The sequence below is a fragment of the Crotalus tigris genome, unplaced genomic scaffold (genome assembly GCF_016545835.1).
Source record: "Crotalus tigris isolate CLP2741 ecotype Arizona unplaced genomic scaffold, ASM1654583v1 scf7180000019137.2069052, whole genome shotgun sequence".
NCBI classification, from domain to species: domain Eukaryota; kingdom Metazoa; phylum Chordata; class Lepidosauria; order Squamata; family Viperidae; genus Crotalus; species Crotalus tigris.
In genome coordinates, this window is record NW_024097395.1 from 824,185 (window position 1) to 838,223 (window position 14,039).

The 14,039-nt window shown below is 40.3% G+C and overlaps 1 protein-coding gene across 17 annotated transcripts in view; it reads left to right on the top strand.

Moving 5' to 3' along the window:
- The window catches only part of MTSS1 (MTSS I-BAR domain containing 1), a 147,285-nt gene that overhangs the window by 104,693 nt on the left and 28,553 nt on the right, over positions 1-14,039 (top strand). For 9 of the 17 annotated variants that reach the window (XM_039359856.1, XM_039359851.1, XM_039359842.1 and 6 more), the window contains exons 4-7: positions 449-533; positions 1,600-1,691; positions 5,580-5,654; positions 12,144-12,167. In XM_039359856.1, the coding sequence (XP_039215790.1) occupies positions 449-533; positions 1,600-1,691; positions 5,580-5,654; positions 12,144-12,167 (276 nt within the window). The remainder of the gene's footprint in view (positions 1-448; positions 534-1,599; positions 1,692-5,579; positions 5,655-12,143; positions 12,168-14,039) is intronic. The other 8 variants (XM_039359844.1, XM_039359845.1, XM_039359854.1 and 5 more) reach the window with 1 other exon arrangement.

Sequence of the window (14,039 nt, forward strand, 5' to 3'; positions counted from 1 at the left end):
GCTATTTCATTAATTTTTTTTAAAAAATATTTCTTTTACTATCCAGACTCACTGCATTACACTCAAATAATTTGGAGGAATAACTTTCAAAAATATAATCTCACAGTCTCCCAATTTCTAGCGTGATCTTTAACCATTACACCAAATTGGTTCTCGTGTCTTAAAAACTCCTTAATGCTACTTTATTTCCAATTCCATATACATCAAAATGTATTTCCTTTTAGGCTGATTCTGTGCTACCCAGTTATCAGTCTCCGGCAGGATCCAAGAATTTGTATAACAATATTATGAATTTCTGTAGCACCTCCCATAAGGTTTGATCAGGTGCTTGATCCTCAATGCTTCATACTCTCAGTCGGATCTGTGTTTTACTTATTTTCTTTGCCAGAATGAACATGTGATGCAGGTTCTTATAAGTAAGGCTGTTGTTTTTTTTTTACTTTTTCAGGTGCTACCAGAGAAATTGGCTCTGCTTTAACCAGAATGTGTATGCGACATCGAAGCATTGAGTCCAAGCTCAGGCAGTTTTCAAGGTGAGTTATGCTTGTTGCCAGTTGACAATCTGGAAATAGAGTTTCATTAGATTCTGGATGACATTCAGAATTTAATTGGTACTCAGTCTCTTTCATTCAGGACCATATTAAGCTGTTTACTGGGGCTGACTTCCAGCCAACCTCCAACTTTTTGTTGCCAGGAACACCCTTTCATTTTCTCTTACTGTACAAATTGGGCTTTGTAAAAGGGAAAATGTAACAATGGCTTGCTTGCTCTGTATTTTCGAAGTAGTAATTCTTGTTTCAGACATTACTGTAACTCAGCAGTAAGTGAAGAATGGCAAAATGCAAGATTTCCATATCTGAGAACATTGATTAGTGTTGCAAAAATATTTTCCCCCTCTCTGGAGTTATTTCTGGTAACTCTTGAGTAAATTGGGGAGTTGTTCTTGTGTGATGATTATAAGAGGTTGAGTAAAAAAATTAGGGAAGTATTGCAGCAAATCTAAATTGTGCTTCATCGTCACAAAAGCAAGGATGCACAGATTGAATCTCCCTAGAGTTTTGGATTTGGCTTGTATCCTTCTTGCAGAGATGCCACAAAACTGTCATTTTTTTTTAAACGTAGCAGATGGGGAAAATTATCAGATAATGGCAAATCATAATATTAACTATAAGTAATTGAATTTAGATTACATGCCTGTGTAATTAAATCAGATTTAGCATTTGATTTGTCCTGGTAATTTCTTTGTCCTGAGCACTCCTATTTGCAAACCCACCACTGAAAGGTTAAGTGTGCTCTTTGCTCACCATTTTTGCATTGAGTGGCCTTGAGCTAAACCAGTATTTTTCAACCTTGGCAACTTTAAGACGTCTGGACTCCAATTCCCAGAATTCCCCAGCCTCTCAGTCTCAAACAGCCTGTCATTTACTCCATAAGCCTGATTGATGCGGCTGTGATTGAATTGGACCGAGGTGTTTCTAATTTCTGGTCTTTGGGTTCGTGTGTGGGAAAAGCGTGCCCTTAAAAGGCTTAGAGGGAGATTCAGATTGGTTCTTTTCCTGCAGGATTTGATTCCTCTTTGTGTTTTCTCAACAAAATTAGTGCTTTAATTGACTGTCTGATAAACCCACTTCAAGAGCAGATGGAAGAATGGAAGAAAGTGGCCAATCAGCTGGACAAAGACCATGCAAAAGGTAGTTACGTGGAAGCGGAACTGGGGGTGTGGTGTGGGGCAGAATTTATAGAATAATATGAATAGAGAGCATAGGCAATAGCCTTAAAAAAAACAGAAGGATGTCAGCCCAATAAAACAACCAGCTTACCCGGTGGGATTAGCTCACCCCACTCATACCAACAGAAGGGACATGCTGCAATAACCATCAGCCAAAGAAGTAGAGCTTTTTCTGCCATGGCTCCCCCCCCTCCCCCAGAACATCCTGCCCCTTGAGGTCAGATCTGCTCCCATTCTTCTGGCCTTCTGAAAGACCTTGAAAACATCGCTGTGCCAACTAACCTGAGATCCCAATGGGGGCGTGGTACATTGGGGGTGACTGATTCACTACACAACACCCCATCTCCTCTCTGTGCACGCTTTACTTCCTCTGTCACCATTCTGCTTTATTTTATTTTATTTTAATTTTTAAATTTAAGATCTTTATTCTATTTTTATTCAATATCTGTAAGCCATCTAGAGTTGCCTTTGTCGAGATGGACAGCATTCAAGATAGGTAGGTAGGTAGATAACTAGACAGACAGACATAGCCCTTGACTTGCGACCACAGTTCAGCCCCAAATTTATGTTCTAAGTGAGATAATTGTTAATGACTTTTTCTTGCCACAGTTGTTAAATAAATCACTATAGTTGTTAAATTAGTAACGTGGCTGTAAAGTGAATCTGGCTTGTTCTTGTCAGAAGGTCGTAAAAACTCATCCACATGATTCCAGGACAGTGCAACTGCCATAAATATGAACCAGTTGCTAAGCATCCAAATTTTGATCACAGGACCACACAGGTTGTCAAGGTTCCAACTGATGAACCCAACTGAGTAAGCACCAACAAGACGACCCAATCGCTTTTTATGCAAAATTTTATTGAGTACATCATTTCGGCATAAATGAAAGCAAAACCAACTCTGGATATTTCCTGCTCAAACCATTATAATTAAAATATAGAATCCTCCCTCCCCTTGTTAGTGTTGGTCACATTGTCCAATCAAGTCTTGAAATACTGTTATGGGAAAGTGTCTCTGTGAGTTGGCAACACCTGTTAAAACATCCTTGGTTCCCACGCCACGGCTTGACTTCTTGTTAGGAACCTGCATTCCACTTCCCTCTCTCCTCCCCCCCCCAGCGTGTTGGTAAGCTGAGAAGCAGTAATGGTGGCAATATCATGCGAGCGCTTCAAGCTCGACACAGATGCTGCTGTAGTCATAAGTGTGAAAAACAGTCATAAGTCACTTTTTTCAGCACTGTTGTAACTTTGAACGGTCATTAAACAAATGGTTTTAAGTCGAGGACTACCTGCTAGGGCAGGGGTAGGCAACCTTGGCTCTTTTATGACTTGTGGACTTCAACTCCCAGAATTCTTGAGCCAGCTATGCTGAGGGGAAAGGGAGAGTTTCCAAGCTGAGCCATGCTGGCTCAGGAATTCTGGGAGTTGAAGTCCATGAGTCATAAAAGAGCCAGGGTTGCCTACCCCTGATATAGGGCAACAGAATCTTACAAATCTGAATGTCCTTCTCTCCTCCTTCACATTCTCTCCTTGTAAATGAAGGAGGGGCTTGTCTAATACATTTTCTCAAGTTATTTTCTTGACCCCGCTTTTCTTCCCCCTGCAGCTTTTCTTCCTGTGTCCTTCAAGGCTGTTTGCTGTTTCCCCTACTACAGGTTGTTAAAATCTGCCTGCTCAGGAGTTCCTTCCTTTCAGACAATGGCTCCCACAATGTTAACACTAACATTCCCCAAACTGTTATTGCTGAGGCAAGACTTCAGCTGTCTCAGAACACGAAACAATAGTCTTCATATACAAGAAGGCACATTCCTGCAGGATATTAAGAAAAAAAATTTCCTAACAATGGAAACTGTTTAAAAATCCAGCCAGTTGCCTGGTGCTGGGCAGGAGAACTTGAAACCCTGATATTGTCCCCAGGTCCTCTTTTTGCAGCAGAAAATCAAAGTTACATTTGAGTGACATTTAATGAGATGGGAAGCAGATAAAAATTACAGTGTAGGCCTTAAAATGTATCCTGTAAGAATGTTATATTTCAAGTAGCAAACCTTTCAAAACTTCCCTAAAAATACTCCCCACTCACATATTGATGTTACACTTAAATTGTGACCTTTAAGATCATAATAATTGGTCCTCTGTCTGTCTGTCTGTCTGTCTATCTATCTATCTTTCTACCTACCTACCTACCTACCTACCTACCTACCTACCTACCTACCTACCTACCATCTATCTATCTATCTATCTATCTATCTATCTATCTATCTATCTATCTATCTATCTATCTAATATAGACAGTGCTTTTTTTCTTAAAAAAAAAAAAAAAGGTAGCGGAACTCACAGACATCATACAACCTGCCTTGCCTACCCTACAAGATTCCATACAAAAAAGATGCCGGAACTCCGTTCTGGGGGTTCTATGAGAAAAAAAGCCCTGGATATAAATATAGATATATAGATATAGATATAAGAAAGGCACAATAATAATAGTAATAATAATGATGATGATAAAGTTGGAAGGGACCTTGGAGGCACAAAAGGTCTTCATTTAAAAATTGGATAGACATTTATTGTAGATGCTTTAATCTGGATTCCTACACTGAGCAGTGAGTTACCCTTAACATTTTCAACATTATGATAAAGCACATTAGCTTCTGTTGATAATGTGATGGCCTTTTTTAAAAAAACAACAACAGATTTTGCTCTGATCACACAATTTATGATTTAGCCTCTCCTATATGCTGTGTTTATGCACATGCTCTATACCAGTGCTCCCCATCCTTTCTGGGTTAGTGGCCCAGAGGGAAAGGGGGGAGCAGGAAAATGTATGTGCACATGCGTATGTGCGCATGCACAAAATGGGCACACGCAGGGTGGTGGCACTAGCACCCATGTGCATGCGCAAGTGGGATGCATGCACCCACGGTGGTGCTGGCACCCATGTGCATGCGCAAACGGGGCAACTAGCACCTGCACGGCAGTGCTAGCACCAGCCATTCCGGTGGCCCACAGGCCATGGACCAGTACTGGGTCGCGGCCCACAGGTTGGGGACCCCTGCTTTACACACACACATACAAACACATCTGGCTTTTTAAGCATCTGCTGAGATGAATGAAGTCTCAAGTCCATATTGTAATACAATTTTCAGTGTCTAAAGTGGCACAAAAATATTGCTTGATTTGTCCTGTATTTTGTTTTTGGCTACGGGAGGATATGTATGTCATTCAAACTGCTAGTCAAAAAGGGTCCTGTTTGTTCCATATCATAAACTGATTAGTACCGTGACCTTATTCTTCTATATCAGTGGTTCTCAACCTGTGGGTCGGGACCCCATTTGGGGTCGAACAACCATTTCACAGGGGTCACCAAACCATGTTGTCGGCCATTTTTTTTCCTTTTCCCTAGCTGTCCTACTCCCTCTTATTGGTGGCACACCCACTTGGGGGTCACCACAACATGGGGGACTGTATTATGGGGTCACGGCATTAGAAAAGTTGAGAACCACTGTTCTATATAAAAAAGGAAGGCATGGTAATCTGTTGCAATTGCTTATTATCCCTTCTGTGATTACTTATGACCCCTGTAACCTCAGTTGATTATGTTTTCCTATTCTTCCTTGACCTTCGTTTGTGCAAAATGTTAAATGCATTAGGCCCTTAAAATGAAAGTTGCTTAAGCTTCAATCTCGTGTAAGCTTACCTTGGCATAAACCCACTGAATTCAGCATAGCTTATGCTTACACAGTACTACTATTAAAATCCTTCTCCAACATTGCTTAACTTGAGTTTCTAGCACCATTGCCCATCAAATATGTTTATATACAATCTCTCTCTTGCTCTCACTCTTTTTTTGCAGAATACAAAAAAGCACGCCAGGAAATAAAAAAGAAATCTTCAGATACTCTGAAGCTTCAGAAGAAAGCAAAGAAAGGTACGGTTCTCTCATTTTTCCTTCACTGTCTTGATATAGAGACCTGATCAGAAGGTTCCACTTTTATCCCGAAGCAAAATGTTACAAAAATATGACTCAAAACAGCAAAAAAATTGCTGTTTAGCTGGCTTTCAGTTCCTCATCTGTGATCAACCCTGAGTTTGTTGAACTTGCTAGACAGAGTGGAATGCAAAATTGGACCAAAAGCAGGTTCCCCTTAATTCCAGAGCCACAAGACCTTATTAGTACATTTGAAATTTAATGGAATTAGATTATGGAAGTGCACCCATTCTTAAAAAATGAGAATAAACAAACAAATAAACACATCAAGTTTACTGCTCCAGAGGCATTGAAGACATAAGTCTAGGACTGCCGGAGGCCAGAAAATGAACAAGAAATATTTTTTTTCATACCAATTTAATTTTCATCCGCAATTCTGGGACCATAGGAGTGCTTCTTGCAGCATCAAAGGCATGTGGTTTATTCAAAATTGAAAGCTGTATTTGTATATTATGATTTCTTAATTAGAATAGAAATGCTACTGAGAAATAATAAGTTAGAAAATTATGGGGACATCTTCTCCTCCTCCAAGTATGTCACCTTGGCTGGATAATTCTTCCCTTCAGTTTCAAGAAATTGGCGAGCCTGTGAAACATTGGGAAAACAGGACACAACATTTTACTCACAAGAAAAGAAAAGAAGATTTCTCTTCTTCAAGTAACACATACATTTTAGTATTTAAATGCTCCCACTTGGAGCCCAAAAGTGATTGGCTTGCGAGTTTTAACTGTGAAGTTACAGAATACAGAGTATCCGGAGTTGGAAAGGACCTTGGAGGTCTTCTGATCCAACCCCCTGCTCAGTCAGGAGACCCTATACCAGGGGTAGGCAACCTTGGCTCTTTTATGACTCGTGGACTTCAACTCCCAGAATTCCTGAGTCAGCTATGCTGACTCAGGAATTCTGGGAGTTGAAGTCCACGAGTCATAAGAGAGCCAAGGTTGCCTACCTCTGCCCTATACCATTCCTGTCCAATCTCTTGTGATGGAGCATCCACAACTTCTGGAGGCAAGCTATTCTACTGATTAATTGTTCTCACTGATAGGAAATTTCTCCTTAGTTCCAGGTTGGGTATATCTCTTTGTTAAGTTTCCATCTGTTACTTCTTGCCCTGCCCTCAGTTGCTTTGGAGAATAGATTAACTGCCTCTTCTTTTAGTTTACTGACGTAGCTTCTGAAGAGCTTCCTGTGATTGCAGAGGGATCAAAATGTAACATAAACAAACAAATAACAGCTTCTTTTTGCAAAATTAATCAATCTGTTGAAAATCACAGTGTTGGACAGCAGTAGGAAAATTACTGGAGTGCAACAGTTATGCTGACTGCCACATAGTACGCTGGAAACCTGTTTATACATTTAACAAGATTTTTACACTTCCCCAATTGATCTCTGAATGCTTATAAGGTTATAAGCCATGGTGGTGTAGTACTTAGACTGCAGTACTTCAGGCTAATACTGCTGGCTGCCTGCAGTTTGGCAGTTTGATCCCCACTGGTTTAAGATAAACAGCCTTCCATCCTTCCAAGGTCGATAAAATGAGGACCCAGATTATTGGGGGCTAGATGATGACTCTGTAAACCTCTTAGAGAGGGCTATAAAGCACTGTGAAGCAGTATATAAGCCTAAGTCCTGTTGCTATCAAAACAAAATCTTCATATAACAGTGCTACATAATAAAAGCAACTGTTCATAACCTTGCAAGGCATTGAGATTGTTAAAAGACAAGTTTAAAATTTTTGAGTTGACTCTAAAATCAGAAGTGAGGGTATCAGCTGAATCTCTGGGGTTGATATACTGGTAAAATCCTTTTGGTGTTCCACCTTTCGATTGTGCTGTTCCTATGTTCAATGCTTTTGGATTACTGGGAATTTATTTGATTTGGGCAGAATTCAAGTGTGGTTAAGGCAGTAGAACTGCAAGAAACCCTTGCTTAACAACCATCCATTTAGCAACTATTCAGAGTTACAACAGCACTGAGAAAACCGACTTACGACTGTCCTGGCATTTAAGACCATTGTAATATCGCCATGATCCAGCGCTTGGGAATTGTTGTGCATTTTACAATATTATTGCACCACCTTGCAGTCACAGAGTCACTATTTGCAACCTTCCTAGCCAGTTTCCAACAAGCAAAGTCAATGCAGAAGCCATTTAAGGCCGCATGTCATGGTCACGTGATGCCTCGCTTAACAACTACAGCCAAAAGTTGTAAAATCAAGTACGGTCACATAATGACACAGCAGCAGATTTTGTGTTCCCTGTTGTGGTGGTAAGTTGAAAACCACCTGCAATTCACACATATGTTTTAACAAATTTTCATCAGTGAACCACAAATACATTTTAATGATAGGAGTTAGTGCCTTGGTTTGAAGTCAGTTTTTCCAGTGAAAACCCTGCTGTTCTAGGTTCAGCTGCCGGAAGATGGATTGTAGAGTGAAAAACTACTCTGAGGTTATGGGGTAGGGAGAAGAATTTCCATATCTCCTACCGCAGGTTGAATATATGTGGTTCTCTGAAAGTTGCTAACCTAGCAGCCTCCAGAATCCTTACAATCAATCATGCTTGTGAATGCTCCTAAGAGTCCCAAACTACAGTATGCTAAGATTTATTTTTTAAAACAATATTGTTTGGGTCCTGATGTAGGATTAGTTCTAGAGCAGTGTTTTTTAAACTTGGCAACTTTGATGAATGGACTTCAACTCTTTGGGGAATTCTGGGAGTTAAAGTCCACACATCTTACAAGTTGACTACTGCAACGCGCTCTACATGGGGCTACCCTTGAAAAGTATTCGGAGACTACAGTTGGTCCAGAATGCAGCCGCGCGAGTAGTAGTGGGTGTTCCTCGGTACACCCATGTTACACCTATCCTCCGTGAGCTGCACTGGTTGCCTATTGGTCTCCGGGTCCAATTCAAGGTGTTGATTATTACCTTTAAAGCCCTATATGGCTCAGGGCCAGGCTATTTGCGAGACCGCCTTCTACCTCATAGTTCCCTTTGTCCGGTTAGATCCCACAGGCTGGGCCTCCTTCAGGTCCCATCGGCCAAGCAGTGCTATTTGGCGGGGCCGCGGAGGAGGGCTTTCTCTGTGATGGCGCCCACGTTTTGGAACCAGCTCCCCCCGGAGATTAGGACCGCTCCCACCCTGCTGGTTTTCCATAAGCTGCTTAAGACCTGGCTTTTCCGGTAGGCCTGGGGTTTATAAAATCTGACCCCTGGATGACTGTTATTGTATTGTCTGTTTTGTCATGTTATATGGTGCTTTTATTGTTAGCTACCCAGAGTCCTGCAGGAGTGGGGCGGCTTATAAATTTTTTTTAAAAAAAAAATTAAATAAAAATAAAAAAGTTGCCAGGTTTGAAAAACACTGCGCTAGAATCTTGTTTGAACACAAATTACATACTGGTAAGTCCTCAGTTTACACCCACAATTGGGAGCAGAATTTCTGTTGCTAAGCAAGGTGGTTGTAAGTGAGTCGCACTTGATTTTATGGCCTTTTGGTGTTGTTAAATGAATCACGGCAGTTGTTAAAGTGAATCACGTGATCACTAAGTCATTGCTGCTTTCCCGACTGCAGGGGTTTTCAAACTTGGCCCTTTTATGACTTGTGGACTTCAACTCCCAGAATTCCTCAGCCAGCGTACCTTGAAGTCCACAAGTCATAAAAGGGCCAAGTTTGAAGACCCCTGCCCTATTGATTTTGTTTGTTGAAAGGCAGCTGAGAAGATTTCAGATGGGGATCAGATGAGCCCAGGGTGCAGAAATCATGGTAAATACATGCTAGTTGCCAAACACCCAAATTCTGATTACGTGATTGCGGGGATGCTGCAACGGATATAAGCATGAGGACCAGTTGTAAGTAACTTTTTTCAGTGCCATTGTTACTTCAAATGATCACTAAACAAATGGTTGTAAGTCAAGGACTACCTGTAATATATTGAAACTAGCACAAAATCTAGTGTACGCAAGTTCAGCGCTGTAAATCTAAAAGCATATTTTGAGAAGAATTTTCAAATGTTGTTAACTTTCTTCTCTCTCATGCATTTTTTTCCAGCCCAATTATTTTTTAGGTCAGCTGCTGAACTAGACTTTTTTAAATGATGGGCAATTAGAGTATCCCCTCCTATCAAAAAAGAGTAGCCATTTTGGATGTTGTTGACAGATGCAAAGAGGGTTATAAATGGGGAGTTATTTTACTTTCTGGCAAAGCATTTCCAAAAGTCTTCAACAGAAAGTATCTCACTGGAAAAATATATTGTCCATGGCAAAGTTCTTTTTGTCGGTGGCAATTCAAAAACAAATCTGGAAGTATTTGTAGCTAAAAATGAGCAACCTCTTTAAAACCCATTAAAGAAGAAATTAATTTGGGGAAGGAAGGAAAAAGAGGGAATCTACTTTAAGTCAGTGCAATGAATACCACTGCCGAGCATCTATCACAGTTCAAAAAGCAGTTGCTGAAGATGGCATTGTGAATCAAAAACAAAAAAATAGAAGACGCAACAGTGTCTGTGGCATTAATTCTTCACAAGCTTCAGTAAAGAAAAAATCAGGGGAAACAAAGTGAAAATACAATACAGGCACTCCTCGGCTTATGATCAGTTGCTTAGCAACCATCAAAGTTATGATGGACACTCGCAAAGGTACTTAGGACCTAGTTTTAAAATTCTGTCTCCTTGGTCATGTGACATTTTGGGTGCTTGGCAGCTGACCCCCCATTTACAGCCGTTTACAGAGTCCCTCAGTCGCATGTCAATTTATGACATTTTTGCCCAAACCCAGCATTTACTTCCAGTTTTTGGCAAAAAATACTCCATAGCGAACAATGGTTTCATTTAACCATGGTCATTAAATGGTTAACTTAAGTGGTTTCATTTAACCACTTAAGTTAACCATTTAATGTCTACGGTCAAAAAAGATAAAATCAGGTCAGCCCTGTGATGACCCACTTTGCACCATCACGACTTACAAATATAATTAGCAGGCTCCATTACGGTTGTAAATCAAGGACTACTTATCTCTTAGGTTTAAGCATGGGTTTTTCTAGATCTGCAAAAATATAGTTATGGCAAATTTGCAGTCAACTTCAGAAACTATTTCAGTTGTTCCAAGAATACAAAACATGCAGGATAATTTTTTAAAAAAATCGTACACAATACAGAGAGAAGTATCTGGTCAGCTCCAGTTTTGTTGGTTTAGCGCCGATGAATTGTTATAAAGGAGTTTGAACAAAATTGCTTGGAGTAGAAATGGCAATGATATCCACAGCAACAGGCATAGCTAATATTTGTAATAATTGTGTTGGGATGCAATTGCTACATGGTACATTATTTTAATCTTGATTGTCTTTTGTATTCATTATCTCTTATTTATTTGAAAAAAAAATACGGCTACTTATTATATGCAAGACCCCTAGATGGCCAAGAAACATACATAAATCATAAAAAGGAAAGATTAAAACTCTTAACACAACATCAGGGAGAGACAGTTCCATTTGGTAGGTACAGCTACAGAAAAGCTTTGTTTCTTAGGTCTTGCCAGAAGATCATATTTAATAGAGGGGACCTAGAGTGATCCCACCCTATCTAATCCAATTGGGATGGGTAGATCTCTTCAGGGAGCGGTGACTGCACAGGTAACCTGGCTATAAAGGAGAAATTGAATGCCAGTCGGATAAAAGCCAGGAACCCATGCAGGTCACACAGCATGGATAAAACACAGGCCAACTACTGAAGCATGCTGAATAATAGTATTTATAATCCAATTACCTAGAGGATAGAGGTTTGAGAAAGCGGTTTGAAGGTTGTTTTCAACACAAGTGATTGAAGATTGAAGATTTAATACACTCCTTTGTTTTCCTTTTCTGTTGCCAGTCTCCCTTTCTATTTCTTTAACTATAATTTTTTTGAACCAGGGAGCTCTCATGCCAAATGGCAATGTTCAATTTGTTACCCATCGTTTGTGATCCATTTCATGAGATTATTTTCAAATTCTAACTTAGGACATTTGGACTTTGCTTTGCTGGTATTTTCTGGTTCTCTTGGGCCAAAGGATTGGAAATGGAGAGGGGAGAGAGCCAGAATGTGTGAACCAAAAAAAAAAAAAAAAGGATCCTCTGAGTCATGATTTGAAGGATCAGAATGTGATCCTTCTATTGTCTCTTTTTTTATGGCTCCTGTTCCAATTCATCAAGATGAATCAGGTTGAGTTGACACATAAAAAGCGGAAGGACCATCACCACCCCATGACTCATAACTCAGAAAAGACTTATACAAAAGATTTTGTTGGAAAAATGGAGCTGGGATCAGTGTGTTTCTCTTCAAGCTTAGAATGATGATTAAACCCTTGGAGTGCTGGAACGCTGGTTTTGACTTCTTTTATTTTCCTTTTTTTTGTGTCAATTTTTGCATCCTGCTATTTCCCATCATGCTCAGCTTTCTTGACAGCAGAGGCACTGGGTAAGTTTCACCCTGCACTCTTCCTGGTGGCTGGTTGGGGTCATTCTGGCGGTGGTCACTTTATGGTACTAGTGCAGTGATAGTGAACCTTTTGGGCTCGGCGGGTAAGAAACACACACATACAAACACACACACAAACCGAAAAAACGAGAAACAGTTTTCTATCTATCCCCCTACCATCCTGGCCATGCTGAACAGCAGTGCCAAGGCTGGACCTGAAGTGGAGTCACCACTGCCCTGGTGCCACTCAAAAAGACTGCCTCACGCTATTCCCCAGGATCTGTCACCTGCCACTTACATTCAGGCCATGTTCTCTTTCTCTTGACAGGCCCCCTGTGGCATACCTGAGGCTGCTCCAGGTTGCACGAGGCCTTTTCCTTTAAGCAGCTTCAGAGAATGCTCTTCTGTGACCTCTCCCCAAAACTGCATGAAAGCATGCCCCATTTTATCACAATTTTTGGAGGCTCCAGAGGCACACATGAGACCACAGCCCTTTCATGCAACTTTCAGCAGATCTGGAGGTTGCACAAGAGCACACCTCATTCTCAAGCAGCCTCCATACTGTCCAAAAATCACATGAGAACGGGATGTATTTTTCAGAATAGTTTGTCAGGTGAATGCTGGTGTGTCACCCAAAACAACAGAAATTCTGTTGCTTAACAACAGAAATTCTGTTCTCAATTGTGATTGTAAATCAAGGACTATTTGTAATGGGTTTGTGAGCATATATGTCCCACAAACAGTATGCAGTTTATCTGTTTCTTCTAGAACAAATATATGCATCAAATTAGATTATGAGTCAGGCATTCTTATCTGTTGCCCCTGAATTGGTCTGACATATCTCTCCTCTTCCTTCTGTTGGCATTCTGAATGGCTTCTCTCAGAGGTAATGGAGAAGTAATGGATACGTATAAGTGATTTGGTATACGTGCAAAGTAAGTGGTATAGATATATGCTGTATCCTAACCTTAGCCTACGCAAGGAGATCCATTTGGTGTAGGGTTTCCTGCCCGAGCAGGGGGTTGGACTAGATGACCTCCAAGGTCCCTTCCAACTTTACTACTATTACTATTACTAAATTTGACAAGGAGAACTTTGACTGAGCCAGCCACATATATAGATGGAAAGCTGTACATCTAAGCTCCTAGTTACCTATATTCATATGGCATCTTGCAGGACTTAACAGGAGAGTTAAGACTTTGGCTCTGAATTAATATTTTTAGGTATATATCTCCAACATGCACAGTTGCACTTGAATAGCCAGATAACTCTAGTCCAAGCTCAGTTTAGTTGTTCGTTTCTTTGAAATTCAGCTAACAATTGATGTAACTTTGGTGGATCTTAAAAATTGCAAGTAACCTTCAGTAGAGATTGAATAAGTCTGCAGGAAATGGCATTCCCATCATTAGTGATTCCTTGAACAATTGTGGTTCCAGCTTTTGTTCTGAAGGTTAGTGATAGCTGAGTGATTTTGAGCCCCATGACCTAGGAAAACCATTCCTTGATGGGAAACTGAGACATGATTGGTGATTGATTCAGCCTATCAAAAGGACTCTTATTCTAAGGTGTAATCAAGCTTGGTCTTGGTTGGTAGCTTTCATGGTGGAAATCAAAGCTTTAACAGTTGCTACCTGTCCCTTCAGCTTCTTGATAGTTCTAAGAGTGTGATGATTTAAGATACAAAAACAGTAATATTTGGAAGAGCCAGGAGGGAGAAAAGAATTGTTGGTATAAAGGAATTTATAGATTTAGAGATCATATTCCTATAACAAGCTTCAAGTATTTATGGAATAAGCCCATTTCCAAGATTTGCACAATGCGCTATTTAAATTAACCTAGTTTCTTGAGTGAGTTTACATATTAAATCTCTAA